The 18,727-nt window shown below is 55.8% G+C and overlaps 7 protein-coding genes across 7 annotated transcripts; all 7 read right to left on the reverse strand.

Annotated features, from left to right (window-relative positions):
* Positions 1 to 103: 103 nt before the first annotated feature.
* JKF63_05691 (uncharacterized protein) lies at positions 104 to 775 on the reverse strand (the record flags this gene model as incomplete). The annotated part of the gene is made up of 1 exon (XM_067901647.1): positions 104 to 775. One exon carries the CDS (start codon positions 773 to 775, stop codon positions 104 to 106), a length of 672 nt encoding a protein of 223 aa, XP_067756913.1.
* A 912-nt stretch (positions 776 to 1,687) lies between these two features.
* On the reverse strand, positions 1,688 to 2,815 carry JKF63_05692 (uncharacterized protein; the record flags this gene model as incomplete). The annotated part of the gene is made up of 1 exon (XM_067901648.1): positions 1,688 to 2,815. The coding sequence occupies one exon, from the start codon at positions 2,813 to 2,815 to the stop codon at positions 1,688 to 1,690; it is 1,128 nt and encodes a 375-aa protein (XP_067756914.1).
* A 934-nt stretch (positions 2,816 to 3,749) lies between these two features.
* Positions 3,750 to 4,652, reverse strand: JKF63_05693 (uncharacterized protein; the record flags this gene model as incomplete). Its single annotated transcript, XM_067901649.1, has 1 exon — positions 3,750 to 4,652. One exon carries the CDS (start codon positions 4,650 to 4,652, stop codon positions 3,750 to 3,752), a length of 903 nt encoding a protein of 300 aa, XP_067756915.1.
* Positions 4,653 to 7,273: 2,621 nt separating this feature from the next.
* Positions 7,274 to 8,779, reverse strand: JKF63_05694 (uncharacterized protein; the record flags this gene model as incomplete). Its single annotated transcript, XM_067901650.1, has 1 exon — positions 7,274 to 8,779. The coding sequence occupies one exon, from the start codon at positions 8,777 to 8,779 to the stop codon at positions 7,274 to 7,276; it is 1,506 nt and encodes a 501-aa protein (XP_067756916.1).
* Positions 8,780 to 9,408: 629 nt separating this feature from the next.
* On the reverse strand, positions 9,409 to 12,996 carry JKF63_05695 (uncharacterized protein; the record flags this gene model as incomplete). The annotated part of the gene is made up of 1 exon (XM_067901651.1): positions 9,409 to 12,996. One exon carries the CDS (start codon positions 12,994 to 12,996, stop codon positions 9,409 to 9,411), a length of 3,588 nt encoding a protein of 1,195 aa, XP_067756917.1.
* Positions 12,997 to 15,029: 2,033 nt separating this feature from the next.
* Positions 15,030 to 15,497, reverse strand: JKF63_05696 (uncharacterized protein; the record flags this gene model as incomplete). Its single annotated transcript, XM_067901652.1, has 1 exon — positions 15,030 to 15,497. The coding sequence occupies one exon, from the start codon at positions 15,495 to 15,497 to the stop codon at positions 15,030 to 15,032; it is 468 nt and encodes a 155-aa protein (XP_067756918.1).
* Positions 15,498 to 16,806: 1,309 nt separating this feature from the next.
* On the reverse strand, positions 16,807 to 17,805 carry JKF63_05697 (uncharacterized protein; the record flags this gene model as incomplete). The annotated part of the gene is made up of 1 exon (XM_067901653.1): positions 16,807 to 17,805. The coding sequence occupies one exon, from the start codon at positions 17,803 to 17,805 to the stop codon at positions 16,807 to 16,809; it is 999 nt and encodes a 332-aa protein (XP_067756919.1).
* Positions 17,806 to 18,727: the final 922 nt, after the last annotated feature.

The following is an 18,727-nucleotide window of genomic DNA, read 5'->3' on the forward strand; positions in this document are numbered from 1 at the left end:
CGCTGCAGCCAGTTGAGATACACCCTCTATAAAATCATCGGCATCCACAACAGCACACACACGCAGATTTACTCCCGCACATCCAGCCACGCACGTGCCCGCTCTAGTTCTTCTTCTTCCTCTCCAGGCGCTTCAGGTAGAACTGAAGCTCTGCACCCTCCAGCAGGATACCGTCGGCACGGCCGGACTGGCCCGGGCGGCTTGTCATGCGCGCGAGCACGCGACCCTCGCGGAGCTGATCGACGATCGCCTTCTCGACCTTGTGGCTGCGACGGCGGCGCGTCCACTCGCGCTGAAGCTTGGCGGAGGCCTTGCTCACGTCGTAGCTTTCCGTAACGGCGTGGGAAGACTTCTTGCCCTTCTTTTCCGCGGTGGCAGTGGCAGCAGCCTTGGTGCCCCTTCTCTCCGCATCCAAGTCGATACCATAGTGCTTGGCGTACCAGCGCTTGAACGGTGCAGCATCTACAGCAACGATGCAGTTCTTCACCAGCGTCTTAGTGCGCACGAGCTCGTTCGAGGTGGCATTGTAGACAACGTCCAGAATACGCACGCGCTGCGCGATGGCCTCGGTACCCCAGGCGAAGTTACCGGTGTCCAAGCGCAGTGCGCGGATCTTGAAGTTGCCACCGCGAGCACGCACGGGGCTCACGCGGCGCGCGCCAAGACGGGTGTTAGCGGGAAGGCGGCCTAGCTCAGCCTTCATGCGCTTCCGGTGGATCTTGGTCTTTCCACCGGTGATCTTGCGCTTGTGCAAGCGGCTGCGGACAATGCCCATGATTGCGGCTCTTCACTTAGAGAATGGAAAACCCATGAAGAATTGGATGATCCCAGGAAGGGGATGTGGGATGTGGGAGGGTGAGAGGAGGAGCGTCAAATGCACGTAGATGCGCAACAGATTGAGAGGAGGCAGAGTGCAGGGATAGAGTGAGGGAAATAACGGAACAACACATAAACGAGGTCAGTCTCTCTGGAGTGATGAAGAATCCACTGTGCTAACAGAGATAAACTCAGCGAGTCTCTGCTGCACATTAAGGCGATGGTACGCATGTAGGTGGGGTAGAGAAAAAAGGGGGGAGGGGCGGCCGATAAAAAAACTTGAGAAAGCCGCCCCTCCTCCCTCACCTCCCCTCCGGAGCTCACTTTTTGCACTCGGTTGTCATTTTTTTAAAAAAGGAAGGGGGCTTTCTTGCCGCACTGAAGTAGTGAGTGGTTGTTACCCACCGTCTGTGTGTGTGTGTGTCTGGGGGGAGAGGGGGGGGGGGGTTGCATATAACATCCACCACTGGCGTCATACCTTCGGTAATCGCATCGTCCTCCTCATCCCCCCCCTCCCTTTCCGTTGCTGTTACCCCTTCTTGGTTGTGCACGTGCGCGCAGGGGAAAAATGTGAGGGCAAGAGTCACACATGCATCTCTCGCATCGGAATAAATGAGTAGATGCGGCAACATCAACACTGCCCGGTGCACGCGATGGTGCAAGATAGCCAAAGGAACGAGAGGGATAAGGTAAGAGCAAGCAACCATCAGAGGTACCCCTCACAGTCCCACTGAGTAGTGAGGTAGCAGGGTGAAAGAAAGGGGAGAACGCGAGCCGTAATATACAGCATTCGTACATGTCACAGATGGACATGCACACATAAATGCGTCATTGGGACACATGCGCAGACACCCATAAAGATTCACAGTGGTCAGGGTGCATAGCTCATCTCTGGCTCCTCTTGGAGCTCTGGAGAGACGTAGTCCTTGTGTGCCTTGATAGCTGCGAAGTGGTGCAGCGGGAGGTGCATCTCCAAGTCGGTGAGCTGCGGGTCCGCCATGACGAGCCAATCACGCATGCTGTCAATGCCTGTCTTGCTGCCCAGGTACAGCTCTGTTGTGTCGTTCATGAAATTGCCTCGGAAGCGGCCACCAAACACAACCATTGTGTTACGGCACACCACTGCCACATGGCACTCGCGACGTGACGGGTACTCGCGGTCGATGTCGTACATGAACTCAAACGTATTTGCCTCTACGTTATAGACGAACAGGTCATTCAGTTTCTTCTTACCGTTCCAGCCGCCAAAAACGATGATGTTGCCGTAGTGCACGGCAGCACTATTGCGGGCACGGCCAAACATTGACACCTGCGGCAGATCGATGCGCCGCCAGATGGAAGTATCAAAGGAGTAAACATAAAAGTCTTCGCAGCACTCGCCGCCGCTGTTTCGGCCCCCGAAGACGATCATCGTACGCTCGTAGGTCATGGCGGTGTGGGCGGAGCGCGGCGGGGGGATCGCCCCAAGCTGGGTGCACTCCTTCCACTCTGGGTTACTCAAGTCGCAGCGGTACAAGTCCTGCAAGCGCTTGTTGCTGTTGCGCCCGCCGCATTTGCCGCCGAAGATGTACATGGCACTATCAAACACAACGGCGCTATGGCAGTACCGAGTCATTGGAATGAGGGAGCTTCGGATCATAACAGGGCGGCACTCGCCTTCCTCACTAATGTAGAAGAGTTTATTGAACCGTCCTCGGCCGTTGCAACCACCGAAGATGTACATGCAGCTGCCATGCCAAACAGCAGTGTGGAAAGCGCGCGGGTACTGCTTTTCACCACGGAGGTCGATCTCTTTCCATGTCTTGTTGATCACGTCGTACTGCCACAGATCGTCCAGGTAGAGAGAGACATCGTCCGTGTCGTTCACGCCGCCGTAGACGTATGCTTTGCTGCCATCGGCGTTGGCGCAGAAAGTGTGTCCGATCCGACCCAGCGGTGATTGCTCAGAGGGGAAGTCCACTAGCGACCAATGTCGAAAAGGAGGCGTGGGGCGAGGCATGAAGCACTCAAGTAGCGAATTCGGTGAAGGGAGCTGAGAAGTAAAAGGGGGCACGCAAAATGTGGTGCGGCCCACTACGACGAGTCGGGTGGTGGCGGTGGCGCTCCCCCCCTTTTTTTCTCACACATACAAGCGCGCGCAGGAAGATCGAGAGTGACACGGGTACACGAGTGCACTCCCGATCATGAAAGAGAAAGGGAGTGGAAAATACGAACAAGGAATCAAGTGTGCTAGATGGTGGCGGGGGCGGTAAAGCGAGGAAGCTGGTCGATGGATCGACGTCGTGGAGGTGGGGGGAGGGGGGAGGGGGAAGGGGGGTAGAAAATATGGAGTGTTTTGTGTGTGTGTGTGTGAGTCGAGTACAACGGCGATGGGGAAAGAAGAAGGGGGGAGACAGGGGCAAAGAAATGAGCGGTGGAACTCATTGAACAGCGGAAGAGCGAATATAAAGAAACATACACAGAGGGGTGACAGGACACGGATACAAAGAGTACCCCATGGCCACGAAAATGATACAGCAATCCTCCCCTCCCCCCCCCTCTCTCCCTCCCACACATACATACACACACATACACAACTGTGCATTGCGAGTAAACGAGCATGTGTGTGTAACACGGTAACTACGACCAGCACTGTTGCCCGCGGCAGTGCACGATAGAGGCCATCATGTAAATCTTCTTCTGTCGAATCATATTTTTGTTTGTGCCTCGCACCGCATAAACACACACCCACACCGCTGTTGTGCTGTGCCGGCGCAGGCGCGTCGGGCCCTTCCATCGCAGATGGAGGAAAAGGAGTAGAGAGGTTGTGCCGTTTCTTCGGTCTTTCATGTTACCCCAGTGATGGCCGCCACATTGCACGCGCATATCCCCACGGGATAGGGGCAGAGCTACAAGGTGCAGAAAAACACATGCACGGTAGCTCGGTTACCTTCTCATATGCCGAGGTCATCTTCACGAGGCCTGCGTCGCCCCTCTCGTCGGCGCTTTAGTTTTGGGAGATCCAGCACGGGCAGCTCGCGCGGCTTGGCGCCGTCCACGAAGCCCGGCGTGTACTCGTCCTCCTCCTGCTGCGGTTGTGTTTTGGTGACATCAGCATCCGAGTTATCCTCTCTCGTTCTACGGCCACTGCCACCCATGATCATCGCGTAGAGCCCGCCTCCGGGGGCCGAAGACATTCCGTCGTTTTTATTCTCCACCTCGACTGCGGCAATTACATGGCGGGCGCGGAAGACAGACTTGCCGGCCTCTTGTTCTCCCATGAAATGCACTGCATCCCATGCATCGCGCAGTCTCTGCAGGTCCAACGAGGAGGCGGGCGTGCCGTCGTCCACTGAGTTTTGAGCAGCCTCGAGAAGGCTGTGCAGCTCTGCTCCGCTTCTCGACTGTACAGCGTGCTGGCGAATAGCGCTATAGAGCCGCTGTGGCAGAACCTTTTCCCACGAGAGAACGAGAGCCTCGAACCACAAAAGTGTCTGGCCACGGTGCCCTGCGAGTTCCCATGGCAGTTGCTGAATGGCGTATTCGAGCAGGCGCGGGGCGAGCAGAGGCACAAATACGTGGGGAGCGTGTTTGATGAGAGCGTCCAGGACGTACCACAGGGTGCGGTTCGACGCGCCGTCGAGGTCGGATTGCTCCATCAGTGCTTTGCGCAGCGCCGCCCATGTCTCAGCAGACTTTGAGAGGTGCCGGAGCGCCAACGTCACCAAGGCCTCCACCCGCGCCTCTGACGGATTTCCCTGCTTCAAAGCAGCGTAAAAGAGTCGTTCGGTGTATAGCGCAGACGGAGGAGGACGCGGCGATGCCGCAGCGGCGGCTGCACTCATCGTGGTAGACATGAGGGCCAGCAAAAGGAAATGTCTCTGCAGCCTTTGGTTAACTTTGAACACCAATTTTTGGGTGATTCGGCGACAGTGACAAAGGATGGAAAGAAAAGCCGCCAGCGCATCCACGAATGTGCGCCCCGAGACTCTCGGATTTGTGTAAGCCGGAAAGATATGAGGAAAAGAAGCAGAGCAAAGTGAAAGCGAGGCCTCTCCTCACGCACTGCAGACGTGGGTGAGACTGACCCCCCCCCTTCTTGCATATATAGTGGACTCTCACCACCTCCATGGCATTCACCGCCTTGCCGCAGTAAAGCTGAACCCTAATTGGTTGACAGCTTCACTGCGCAATAAAACGGGATATCATTAACATTGGCCACAGCAGGAAGTGAGAGAGAGAATTCTTCCTGCATCCTTCCCTTTCCGCTCGAAGGGCGCCACCATGGGGAGCAGCAGCAACACGCGCTACAAAACGCACACAACAGATCTAGCGTACGTGTTATCTCGACTCTATTGAAGGTGGTGACGTAGTGCTCTGCTGTTTTACTTCGTTGTCGTCCGTCTCGTATGGTTAATTTTTGTTCGAGCATGATCTGACAGAGTCCCCCTTTTTAATGTCGTGTTTTCACACATCTTCTCCACGTTTTTTCCTGCTCCTCCTCTCCCTGACGCACGACGCGATTTCTCTCCTCTCCTCTCTGCATTTTTCACCTCCTGTGGCTGTATCCCTATCAGGGCTGCCCCATCAGTGTTCAGCGGCGCGTAGTGTGTGTGCGTACGCGGCGGGGGGGGGGGGGTGCATGTCAGCGTCACCGTGTTATCACGCACTCCTGCATCCTTCCTTACCTCAAAGCCGTCATCCTCCACCCCCCCCCCCACCCCCGCAGAACGGACGGCAGAGAGGGCCGAACACCCCAGGGAGAATTATCAGGTGCAAACACGTGCAGAGGGACGGGATGGAGACAGCCAAGGCTCGGTAAACAAAAGTGTAGAGAATAAGAGGAGGAGCGTCCCCACGTCTGTCAGCGACCGACCCCACGCTCACACCGATCACCAGCCCGCTGAGCGCATGTGAACTCAAAAAGTATTGTAGTCGGTTTGCAGAAATGAAAGAGGAAGAGAGGCGCACAGTAGAGATGGTGGACTCCTGGAAAGCCCCCCCCAAAAAAAAAAAGAGAATCCGTTAGCAAGTGAGTGGATGAGACGCACAAAGCACAGAGGGGAGAGAAAGGATAGAACGGGTAGGCGGTAGGGGATTCGGTGGGGATAAGAGTGTGCGGGAGGTCTATAAAAAAAAAAAACAGAACTGCGAAAGAAAAAGACGTCGACTTCCCCTTCTTCGTCCTCCCTCCCACTGTTATATACACATATATGTGTATATACAGGACCACCAAAAGCAAACGTTTGTGTGCCATGTGGGTATGTGGAAGAGGGTAGCAGAAGGGGAGGGGGGAATGGAGTGAACCCACAGACGTGGGAGTCGGTGTGTGTGTGTGTGGTTCAGGAAGAGAACACCAAACACACAAACAATATATATATATATATGTGTGTAAAGGTGCACGAAAACAAAATGAAAGAAATTATGTGTGTGTGCGTTTTTCAGGACTCATTTCGTTCCGGTCGGTGTTTGGTTTTCTGTGTGTGGAGCCCCCACCCCCCCTCTGCTCATGCAGGACAGAGAAGATATGGAAAAGAGAAAAAGGGTGATGCAGTGGCTTTGTGCACATACGCCAACACAAGAGGGAAAAGAGCAACAAAAGTTAACGCGAAGAGAAAAATAGAACAGGAACGCTTAAAACAATACATGAAAGGGAAGGCGGGGGGCCGGGGGCGGAGGGCGGGGCGGGGGGAACCGAACGCACACAAGCGGTGGTGCACCCCTCAAGACAGGCAAAAAAAAAGACAGCGGTAAGCAAACATACCACGGGGAATCGCTGAGAAACGGAAAAGGCGATGGGGAGCGGAGAAGCGCACCCCTTTGAAGACACAAAGGGGATAAAACTAAGATCGAAACACGTGAGACTGCAAAAACACGCACACGTACAAACAACGAACCTGTTGGAGAAGGGGTGGGCACGCATTACACACAAACATTGATGTTTTTTTGGCGAGGTTGATTGAAGTCGGTGCAAACAAAGGCCATGGGGAGGGGGGGGAGGGCTAGGTAGTGGTGCTGGCGAGGGGTGGGAAGGTGATGAGCAAGGCGAGGTATTACGACACCCTCGCTCCTCTCCCTGCCAACATCCCCGCACTCACCCGACCCCCTTTTTCTCATGCCCCCATACAACCGGGAAGGGTCCACGAAAGGAGTAGGGAGGGGGCAAAGGAGTATTATGGGTGACTAGCGGACGAGACGTAAGAGGTCCAAGAGCAGTCAGCAGTGTTGAAGGCAGGCACTGGGGGTGGGGGGGTCCTTGCTTTCTTACTCGGCGCGTATGCACCGATGTCGAGGCTCGAGTCTCTCTTATTCACCCTGTCCTCTCACCCTCTATTCTTTCGCCGTTCACGCTTGACGTAATCGCACCTTGCACAAGTCGTCGTCGAGATGGTTCGCCGCCCCCCAACGCACTGTCTCTACCCTCTTTCCCCCCCTCCACTCCCTCGCTTCAACCCAAATGCAAGGCCATCTCGACAACTTACTGGATGTAGCGGTAGTACTCAACACCCACATCCTGGAAAGCGGGCTCGTTTCGGCTGCCAAGACGGTCAATGACGAACTCCATCTTGCGGATGTCCTTGGCCAGATCCTCCTTCTCGGCGCCAGTGTGGAGAGCCTCGTACTGGGACTTGTCCAGGTTCACGGGGTTCTCGAGAGCCTTGCTGACGTTGATGTTGGCAGCAGCCTTTTCCCAGCCGGGCACAGGCACGATTGGAATCGACATGCTCGCATCGCCGGAACCGTAGCCAACCATCACCATAGGCTTACCGGTGATGTCAAGCTTGCGTGTGTAGGCCTCCTCAAAGCCGGCCGCCAGCCAGCAGGGCAGGGAAGCCGTGTACAGATTGCCGAAGTTGCCCATCGCCGGACTGCCCATGCTCATCTTCCTCTCCAGCAGGTCGATGAACTTCTTATCCTTGCGCAGCACCTTCGCGACCTTACCGGTGGCCGGGAAGGCGTCCTGTGGCTCAGTGCCGCTTTCGATCTGCTGAAAGTACTGTGGATCTACGTCGAGTTCCTTCCTCACAACGGCGGGGTCGACTTTGGACTGCTTGCAGAGCTCTTCAAAGTGCATCTTGTGCTCTTCGGAGGTGGCTCGGGCAAGGCCGCGGGCGTACAGGTACGACATGGCCTGGATTGGCATCATGTTGTACGGACGGTGGAAGAAAAGGGCTGCGACGTCGTCGTAGTACTTACCAGGAGACTGCTGCAGACGCTGCAGCATGTGCTCCACAGCGACCGTCACCTCATCCTGGTACACGAGAGTGCTGTATGGACCGGAGAAAACCGGGAAGTCGGCCATCTTGCCGTTGGCAGAGCTCTGCGTGTACTCTTCCAGGTTCATGAAGTGGCGGCGGTGCGGCTTTCGGAAGTCCGGGCCGCGGTAGTCCGAGGCCGAGCCGCTGTACTGGAGCTGCACCTCAAACAGCTTTGGGTCTTTCTCGATGGCCATCGCGGTGGCACCAGCGCCCTGAGTCTGCTCGCCCGTAGAACCCAACGCGTATTCGGCAATGTCAGACGCCACAGCGATCGCAATGCGGTCGCCGCCGTCGGCGTTGGCGAAGCGGGTGGCACTCTCCATTGCGTACACACCGGCCAGACAAGCGTGCTTAAATTCGGGCACTTCGCAGTGACGCGAGAGGGTCGGCATGTTCATGGCACGCAAACCCTTATCCACCATACCCTTCACAATGATCGCACCTGCCGAGTTATCCGATGAGCTCTCCGTACCGAGACCGAGGAAGCCGATTTTGGTGGGGTCAAGTTTGTTGTTCACGATGAGTCGGAGCACGGCGTTGGCGGCCATGGTGTATGCATTCTCATTGTTATTTGTAATGCGGAAGGATTGGCCGACGACGTTCGACACCTTGTCCCAGCTGTTTCCTGTCCACTTGCACCACTGCTCCAAATCCACACGGCAGTGCGGGGCGTACACTGCCATGCCGCTCACCCCCGCCAAGCCAATACAGGTGCTGCGCATCATTTTGTGTGTGTGTGTGTGTGTGTGTGTGTGTTGAGCTGTGAAGGAAGATTGTGAGGGGGGAGGGGGCAGAGAAGAATGAAAAGAGGGAGCGAAGTATGGTGTTTGTGTGTATTTTGGGGAGGGGGGGGGAGGAGGTAATGAGAGGAACAAATAATGAGAATGACGTTTGTTGCTAGAAACCGTTGCAAAAGAGGCTTTGATTCCAGTTTGGCGTTGGGGTGCACAAACACACACATGGACATGCACGTGTGTGTGTGTGTGTATGTGTGTGTGGGGGGTAGGGGTGGTTGAAGAGGAGGGGGAAAAGGGCAGGAGGATAAAGTCGATGAGGTGAAGCAGGGCGCATGGAGGATATCCCTCAGCGAGATCGGGAATGTGTGAGTGTGTGTGTGTGTGGGGGGGGCAGTAGGGGGGGAGAGCAGTTGGGCACCATGTCGTCACCCACCTAGCGCCTACCCTGCAGCCCCCAACCATCTCTGCGTTCCAATGTGCAGAAAACTGGACGCATGTCGACGTGCCAACGTCACAATGGGAAAGGGGGAGAAGTGGTGGTGGTGGTGGTGGTGAGTCACATATCAAAAAAAAAGGGGAGGGGCAGCTCCGTATGAGTTTAGAGAGACGTGATTTCTTTAATGTGACAGCGCACGTGCCTTGTAGTTCTCACACGTGCTGCTCTTGAAGTCCTTTCGGTGCTCCAACACGCGCCGAGCAACGTATTGACACAACGGAGAGTCGTTGGAGCACTCAGGTAGCCTGTGCAGCGGCGGCACGCCTACGCCGCCAGTGACGAGTTCAGAAGATGGTTTTGTCACGACGTACTGCACAACGCTGTAGAGTTTGTCTAGGAGATCCGCGCTTAACACGTGCAGCGACTGTACCGCACCTTGATCTCGTTCGCTGCTAACGCCCACGGGCAAGGTGTCCGGATGGTATGGCTTTACTTTGAAGAAGGCGCGCACGGCGTCGAGGTCTGTAAGGATGAGCGACGCGTCAGTCGGGTTGAGAAACGCAACGGGTTCTTCAAAATACAAGGCGAAGAGCCATGCAGTGAAGTTGTAGCAGAGTCGGTAGTGCAGCTGACGCGCCGCCACATCAAAATCGATGGCGCGGCAGACATCCTCCAATGCACGGCGCACCTCGTCAAGAATGCGCCCCATCGTCACAGCAGGATGGAGACGCGGCGAGGAGAAGTCCTCCAGTGTGGAGGCCCTGCGCTTCGCCGACTTGAACTTCTTCACATCCACCCGCATGTACTTGGACATCAAACCGAGAATGGCATCCTGTGTGAGAATGTGAATGCTAAGGCTGTCGCACAACTGCAATACGGCAGCGTAAAAACTGCGCCAGAACTCATCTTTAATTTCTTCTGTTGACACCGGCGGCGCACCTGTCACACGTCGCACCCGGTCGTACTGCCGGTGCGACCGCGCGAGACATTCATCAAAGCCCCTCTGCACCCGTGCAAGGGTGTGCAGGCGGTGCACAGCCCCGGGCACGAGTGCCGGGAACCCGCGCAGCTTCACACAGGCAGCGCGTACCCGCCTACTCTCGGCCGCTAGAAATGGCAGTTTGTCGTCTGTGTCAGCTGCAGAAACGCTGGGAAATCCCTCCATGCACCGCCTTATCAGCGCCGTCACAACCTCGAGACAATTGCACAGCCGAGAGTTCTGCTGGGCAGCCGGATCGCCCCCAAGGGGCGGCGGCCGCGGCGCCTCAAAGACAGCCCGCACATACCGCACGACATTGTCTGAGGGTGCCTTCGCGCGTTCCACCGTACCCGCCCACTGCAGCGTGATCTTTTCCATGAGTTGCTTTGCCGATTTTATGTGCACGGCCTCGTCGCACCGAGCCAACGTGTCTAGCGGGGCTAGGTACCTCCGCGTGGCGCGCATCAGGAGGGCACATAGCGGCTCGCTCTCAATCGTGCGCTGCTCACCGTTGCAGCCGTCCAACAAGTAGTCGAGGAGAGCGTCGAGCGAAACCTTGTAGTCTTTGGGCGCGTCGTTTGTGGCACCGGGGTAGAGGTTACCCCAGAGCTGCGAGAGGAGAACGTAGGCGCCGATGCGCAGCCTGCCAGGCACGATGAGCATAGTCGCGAGTGGAAAGCTGCGGGTGAGCATTTGGCAGTATGCCCTCTGCCCCGTATCGAGGCCTTTAGCGATCCGCTGGAAAAGTGTTTCGGCGGAGAGGTGGTGAGCGTCAGCCTTGTCGCTCACCATCTCGGCGTAATTACGGAACACCCCAGAGTTGACGAAGACATCCATCAACGCCAACAGAATGTCTTCACTATGCGCCGTCGGCGGCAGCACCACCGCACCCTCGACGAGTACCATTGCGCTCGGCATGCATGGAGGCAGAGCGAGACACGTTTCAATGAACGCGGCGGTCACACTGCGCTGCATGTCGGCTGAGAAGCTGGAGTCGAGCCATGGCATCGGCACGGCTGCCAAGCAGAAGGTCTCTTGTAGCACATAGTAGGCATACTTCACCGGCGGCGTCAAAGGCGCTTCAGCGATGCTGGTGATGTTGCAGTGACTGACGGCGCGCGCGACATCTTTTAGAAACACCGCCTGCGCCTCCACACTGCCGCACTGGTCGCTGGCCAGCAGCTGTGCGTGCAGGTGGCAAAAATGTTCGGTCTGTGGCAAAATACCAAAGTACGTCCGTAGCGCCGCGAGACAGTTCTCCACATGCCCTTCGCTGTATATGGGATTGAGGGTGCAAAGGTGTAGCTGGTGCAGCGGGACGAGACAGGCAGCGAATATCATCGCGCGTACGGCGAAGGGCACGTAGGTGTCACCCGGCAAGTCCGGGTAGCGTTCGATTACGCTAAGCAGCTGCTCCGCGCGGCTCACAAAGCTGTCGTCGTTGGAGTTGTCGCAGAGCAGCCGGAACGTAGCTGCATTGGGGCGCAGTTCGGAGAGGTACCGCAGACACTCCTGTTTTAGCATCGCGCCCCCACCCTCAAGAGCCTGGCGCAAACCAGGAGGTGTGACATTGGCGAGTGACCGCGCGTGCTGCTCGTCAGTGATGCTAAAAACGCGCCGGTACACGTTTTCCAGCTCCCGCGCATACTTGTCCTGCTTCTTGGTGAGCAGCACACCAGTGGCCATTAGCAGAGACTCGTAGGCGAAGATATGCAGAGTGTCCAGGAACGGCGCCAAGGGTGCGCTGTCGATCACCTCACATAGTTGAATGCGTGGCGCACGTGGGAAGCTGATATTAGCCGCTGTTGTTTCCTCCTCAATTCTGCGCTGCTCCGCTGCGACGTCGAAGACGGGGTCCAAGCGGGACGCAATATTGAACGATATAGTGCCTGACGTGGTACCGCAGAGAGGTATCTGCAACTGTTCCAGCCGCTGTGCCACATCCAACGCATCAGGCTCTTCCCTGGAAGACCCAAGTTGGTTTATTGTACGTGAGTTCCGCCGCGTGCCTCTCATAGACGAAGACAGCGGACTCCACACAGACGCCAGAATGCCGCCGGTAGCGCTACCCGTAGTCATGGGAGACAGAGGCACTTTACCTTTCGCGGCGGCAGAGTCAATGGAGCTGTTCAGAGTTGATGGAGGATGGCTGGAGCCCACGAATGCGTCACCAAGCCCAGCCGTGCTCTCCTCAACATTGCCCAAGCTCTTCAATAGACGCAAGAGTTGCCCCAAAAAACCTCTGTTCCCCCCCGCCGCGGCGCTGCTGCTTTCCCCCGGGGGTAGCTGTGAAGTACCTGGCAACGATTTCTTTGATGCACCCACCTGTTGAGCATGGCTCTCACCGCGGTCCTCCGAGGACGAGAAAGGGCTTTTTCTCCGAACTAGAGACACTAAAAGGTTGTTATTACGAGAGGAGTGCTGCCTCTCATTCACACTCAGTACATCAGCCTTCGTCTCTGAGTTCAGCAACAGACCTCGCAAGGAGCTCGAGCGCCTCCCCTGATGTGACGACGACGCATTCCAGGTGCGCTGGACGTTGCCGCTGCTGCCTCCAACAACGATGAAGCACTTTGTCATGTCAAACTCAAATATTGGCACCTTCTTTCCGTTGGCGTGCTGCACTGCTTTCTCAGCCTCTGCATAGAGGGCGACAGGACTCGGGCAGGTTGTGAGGTCGACACGCTCCAGGGACGTACAACCGTCTGGCAGCTTGAGACTCACGTTTGGGGGTGGGTGTTGTAGTACGTACAGCAGTAACGCATCGCGCTCGGCCTGTAAACGCTTCATTGTGGTGCGTGTGTGTGTGTGGAAAGGGGATCGCGTGTCTGTGCACGCAGGCGAAGACTGTTTGACCTAGACAAGGGCAGAAGCACACGGAAGAGCGTTGAAGGGTGTGTGTGTGCGCGCGTGCACACGTGCAGAGCTGGGCTGACCACCAGGTGCACACAAAAGAACGACGGTGGTCGGCGAGCAAGGCACGCACCGCAGCACCGAGAGGACGTCTTGCACGCGTGAATGTAAGTGGTATAGAGAGGCGTGGCTAGTAGTGAAAAGCAGCTTTGCGCAAACAAGACATCCGAACGCAAAAAAAAACTCCAAAGTACACTCAAATCGCGGCGAGTTCTGGATGTACGTAAATGTCCGCCCGTCTATGATTAGACGTCGGTGGGCGTAGTGGGTGCGAGATGAGGGGAGGGGGAAGGGGGAAGGGGGGGGGGTATAAACGCGGACGGGGAAAAGTAGTGAAGAGAGAAAACAGAAAAGCAAATGCAACAAAGAAATGAAAACGGGTGTCAAAAAATTCAAGCCCAATACGGCAAAACACACAATTATGGAGTTTCCTTTTTTTTAGAGAGGAGAAAAGTTGGATTTGTGTGTGTGTGTGTGTGTGTGTGTGCATGTGTGCGCGTGGCGGCACAGTTGGGATTCCACACACGGGACAGCGACGTGAGATACACTCTTTTCTGTAAAACGAAATTCGAGAGAAGAACTCGCGGAAAACAAACAAAAACGACAAATGACAGTCCGGTGCAAACTAAAACGGCCACATACATCGATTGTGAATGACAGCTTCCCCCAAAAAGCGCAGCTGCAGTCTTGTATAATTGTGTTTGCGGACGTGTGTCTCTGTGCTCTGGAGCTCAGCACACCGCACCCAACCTCATATCACGCAAACAAGGAGCGCGCCGTGGGATGAAACAGAAAAACTACGGTCGATGCCGAAGGAAACCAAGAGAGAAAAGAGAGAGGAAAACAAAAAAGAAAAGATGATGATCAAGAGCACCCTGTAGTGCGTGTGTGTGTGTGTGTGTGTGTGTCTAGGGAAATAGGGGTGCGAGGATGGCAGCGCGTCGTTGGGGCGCATCAAAAAAAAAAAAACGCATGTGGAAGAGAAAGAAAGCATACGCGATGGTGTATGAATAGACGAGCGTGTGCTCAAGACACTCTTACATTGGCATAGAATCGTGTGCGCACAGGAGATGAGGTGAGGCGGTGTGTGTGTGTGTGCGTTGGGGTAAAATCTCACCACTCGCTCTTCGTGTTCTCCCTCCCTCCCCCCTCTCTCTCATACAGACACACACACACACACACACACGGACAGAAAGGAAAAGGGAGGGGTGTGTCTACCACCATCTCCCCACGGCTTATTTCCACCACCACCACCACCACCACCACACACCCTTTGCCCTTCCCCACGTCGACCCCTGTGGTCGAGCAACAGTCACGACAGCAAAAAAAAAGGGGTACCTTAAAAGGCGCGTCAAACACATAGAATACGCTGACATGCCAACGTTCGCGCGCCAACATCCCTCTCCTTTTTTTTTCTTGTATGTGTTTGTTCTCTTCCACATCTGTTTTGTTGGTCTACTGAAAGAATTGGCTCCCTTCCCTCCTCCCCCCTTTTTTTGTGTTGCGTTCAAGTGCGACTTGAACCGCTGCGAAGCACACAAAGGGGCATGCGCACGTGTGTGTGGGGGGAGAGAAGAAAATGGCAAACAGAAACACACACACAATGAAATACATTATATGAGAGCGCAGCCCCACAACCACATACCACCATCCGCTCATGCGCAACATCACATCTTTTGTTGTCCACCCACAGGAAGGCATGTGCACTCCAATGGTTTCGTGCGGAGGGGGGGGGACACGGAGGGCGGAAGCAACTCAAGACTGGTGGAGTGCCGTGGTCGTCAGCCTGTACTCGCCTTCCCCAAGGGTAAACAAAACGCCATTAGAAGCACCAGCACATCAAACGGGAGCTCAACGGAGCACTGACGCAATCACACAGTGGAATAAACGAGAACTAGAGAAGGAAACGTCTAAGAGCCGGGCGCTCCGCCATGTGTGGCCCGCACAGCGATAGTGAACTGCTCTTTGTTGTCCCAGAGCTGTGCTGCATGGTTGTTCAGTGGTGACTCGTTGTTGGGGTTGTTGAGAAGATTCTGGATGGACAGCAGAATAGAGCTGACTGAGTAGACGGCGGACCACCTCTCCTTGAGGATGTCGAGGCAGATGGACCCACGTGTATCCACGTTTGGGTGGAAACACGGCGTCGTGAAGGTCACCGTGGGGGCCTCGTAGGGGTAGTTGGGTGGAAACACGAGCAGCAGTGTGTACTCCAGCTCTTCATACGGCGTGTTCGCCACGCCCTTGACGCTGCCAATCCAGCGAAAAAGGTTGTCATCTTCAGGGTATGCAGAGATGCCCTCGGCATCGCTCATCACCACCTCAACGAGTTCTTTTTGCAGCCGCGCTGCTGCCCCGCTGCTATTGCCGCTGCCTTGCATCGTGTTCGTACGTGAGGAAGTATTAAGGAGGACGTAAGCTCGTCGGCCGCCCGACCGGCCGGACGGACAGACAGACAGGCACCCTGGAGAACGCACACACACACACACACACGCAACGAGGTATTTTCGTCCGGGTAGTAAAGCACAGGAAGAGCCACACGAAATCGCGATGAGAAGCAGATGGGTGGTGGGGGAGCACCAACGAGGAGAGATGGGAGAAAAGATATACGGGTGGACACCACGTACCGCCTCTGAAATCTTGCAGTTCCAAAACAAAAATAAAAAGTAGCGACGTGCGCGCAGGGATTCACGAAAGACAACGTGGAGTGGAGTGGAGGGAAGAGGGAGAGGGGAGAGGGGAGAGAGAAGCAAGCGGAGCTAGTAGGTAGTGAGGAGACACAGCAGAGACTGGTAGCAACACAACAAGAGAAGAAAGAGCGCTTGCGTATCTTCCGCAGGGAAGGGAGAGAGCGAGCGTCCCACCCAACCTGTGTCCGATTGGATATCACCAACAAAGAACTGGCGAAAGGGATGGGGGGAGAGCAGAGCGTATCTCGAGAAAGTCAAGAGAGATTATCAAGTACTTGTATATGCGCGCTTTAATAAGCGAGATCGCCGCCTCTCAGACGTCAGCGACTTGGCTGGAAAGATGTGACCAAGTGCACCCACCACCACCCCTCCGAAAAATTGGCAAACGACAAGAGGGAGTGGTGGTGAATAGTGATCTGAAGTGAAAAATAGGTGCCCGCTAGGAATAAAGATTTTTTTTAATTTTTGCCCTGATATGTTGCTGCTGGCGATGTATCTTTGTAAACACGCAGGGTGCAGGCTAGTGGGGATATGTGGGCGGATGAGGGGAATGCAAGTGGAAAGGGAGACGGAGAAGGGGGAAGGGTGTAGCGGGGCTGCAAATGCTCTCATTGATCCAAGAAGCCACACCGGCGTCAGCGCATGCCCGCACCGGGTGTGCGTAAAAAAAAGGGGGACACCGCCCGCACCAAATATATCCGGAAAAACATGAGGTCGTTTGAGTGAAAAGAGGATGCGCGTTGAGCTGTTGAGGACCGCAGACGCATAACCGGATACTCCGAAAAATAGAGAAGGAAGAAAGGAGGAGGGCAGCTTCCATTGCCTATCCCTCCCCCCTTCCCCGCGGAGGTTTCAGACACACGTGCAACCAGATGGGGCGTGCACACACGCAAATATGCCAACACAACTGAAAAGCAGGCCAGGTATAGGAGTAGTGGCCAGAGTGACGCTACCGCACAGGTTTCTATAATCCACATCGATGCACAGCTCTGCGACCAGGTTAGGAGTGCAGGAGGTGCGGAAGGACTTCACGAGTGTACCAATCCGCATCGTCACTGAATGAGGTGTCTATCATACAACCCCCTGCATCGCTCTCGCTTCTCTTCCAAGCGTTGAGGAAGTGCTCGACCACTTCGGTGCCCACATACTGTTCGAACGGCTTCAACAGCAGAACCTCCTCAGTCACGCTGCGCCTCTCTACATCGCGGCGGGCGAGGACACGGTTCACAGCACCGTCAGCATCGATGTGACTTGCAGCGTTTCCTGCCTCCATCGATGGCGTTAGCCATGAGGCCGGCCACTCAGCAGGGAGGAACATCCGCTGCATGTGGCGAATCAGCACCGTCATGACAGAGACCCGCATAGGGTCAATGGTGGCGTACACGTCCTCGAAGGGAACCGAGACGCGCCTCCCCGGTGCCGCGCGTATCGCTACCGAGGCCTTTGCCACAGCCTTGTCGAGTTGCACGGCACGCGACGAGGTGTCGGTGAAGACATCGGCGGCGCTGCTCAACTGGTCAGGATACTGCAAACGACGCTCTTGCAGGAGCGGGTGACTACGCAGCGGCTCAGCAAGCTCGATGATGGGCGGTTCAAAGGGGTAGCGACTGGGGAAGTACACATAAAAGGCGAAGCAGCCACGGTACCAAGGCGAAGAGACTGAGCGCACATGTACGAGACCGCCCCACGCGTGTTCGGGTCTGAGCATTGGGTCTTGGTCGATCGCAGATCCCTCGTCAGTTGACGGCAGCAGCGACAAGTCATCTATAGAGTAAAGTGGCGGCAGCAGCAACACTTCGTGCAGCGAGTGGATCGATGGATCCACCGAGGTCGATGCGCTTGTTTGCCCCTCGCCCTTAGTCTCCGGCCCCAAGGTTGGTGCGGGGGCAGTATCGCGGGTAGAGAGCAACAGCAACTCGCGCCGGAGGTAGAGGGCTCGGAAGAGATAGTCCCGGTTAGAGGTGGAGTGGGCATGGGGCGAAGATGATAAGGATGCCATGATTGGTGGAGCACTAGATGAGGATGACAGACGCGGTGGGGTGCCGTCAGGGATACCGTGGGGAGAGGAGGAGGAGGGGGGGGTCAATGTTGCAGCAGCGCCGCGCCGCGCCAAAACAAGAACGAGGCAGCGACACAGGCAATGGGCACTATGCCGGAAGACCCCAGAAAAACAACTACTGTGAAGACGGTCGTGCGCTAATATTCTCCTCTGCCGCCACGGACGCACGTGATTGTAGCTTGTTGTACCACCTTCAGTGTGCACAAGTGTCAGGTAGTTCAACAAGAAGCAGCGGCCCCCTGTGCGGAAAAACGAGAAAGCGGGAGTAACGGGTTCCAAGAGAGACGCTTGCGCAAGACGGGTGCACAGAGATGTTGCATGGGCAAATCAGAATAACAAAAACAGCTGACCTTTGGGGAGGGGGAGGGAGGGGGGAAGGGAACGCAGGCGGCGGCGGGGGCGTAGAGGTGACAAACGGGGAAAAAGGAGCAGGAGCTGGGATGCCAGTGTACACAAACTCGGCACTCAAACTATGTTTCCAGAGTGAATAGAAGCGCGTTGAGAGATTCACAGGCACGCGAGCCTGCCGCAAGGACTTGGAGTACAGCATAGGATGTAAAGGAACTAGCGCGCTGCCCTGGGAGCGGCAGTGAGGCGAAAACCACGCTGGCTCTATCCTGGATGCTGTGAGGGCTGTTGCAAAGATAATATCCGTTATGTGTGCGCTTTTTTCCTCCTTTTGACGAGTGAGTGAGTGAGCAGTTTTTGGTGTATATAAGTTGAACTGAGCCTTCACGTCAGCACTCTTCTCGGCACCGGCACCGCCGCCTCCAATTCGGCTCAGCAAGGAGAAAAGTACGCGCCAGGTCTACGCAAAGAGAGGGAATGGATGCGAGCATCAAGACACAGGTTCGCAACCACA

The sequence above is a fragment of the Porcisia hertigi genome, chromosome 24, assembly GCF_017918235.1.
Source record: "Porcisia hertigi strain C119 chromosome 24, whole genome shotgun sequence".
Taxonomy (NCBI): Eukaryota; Euglenozoa; class Kinetoplastea; order Trypanosomatida; family Trypanosomatidae; genus Porcisia; species Porcisia hertigi.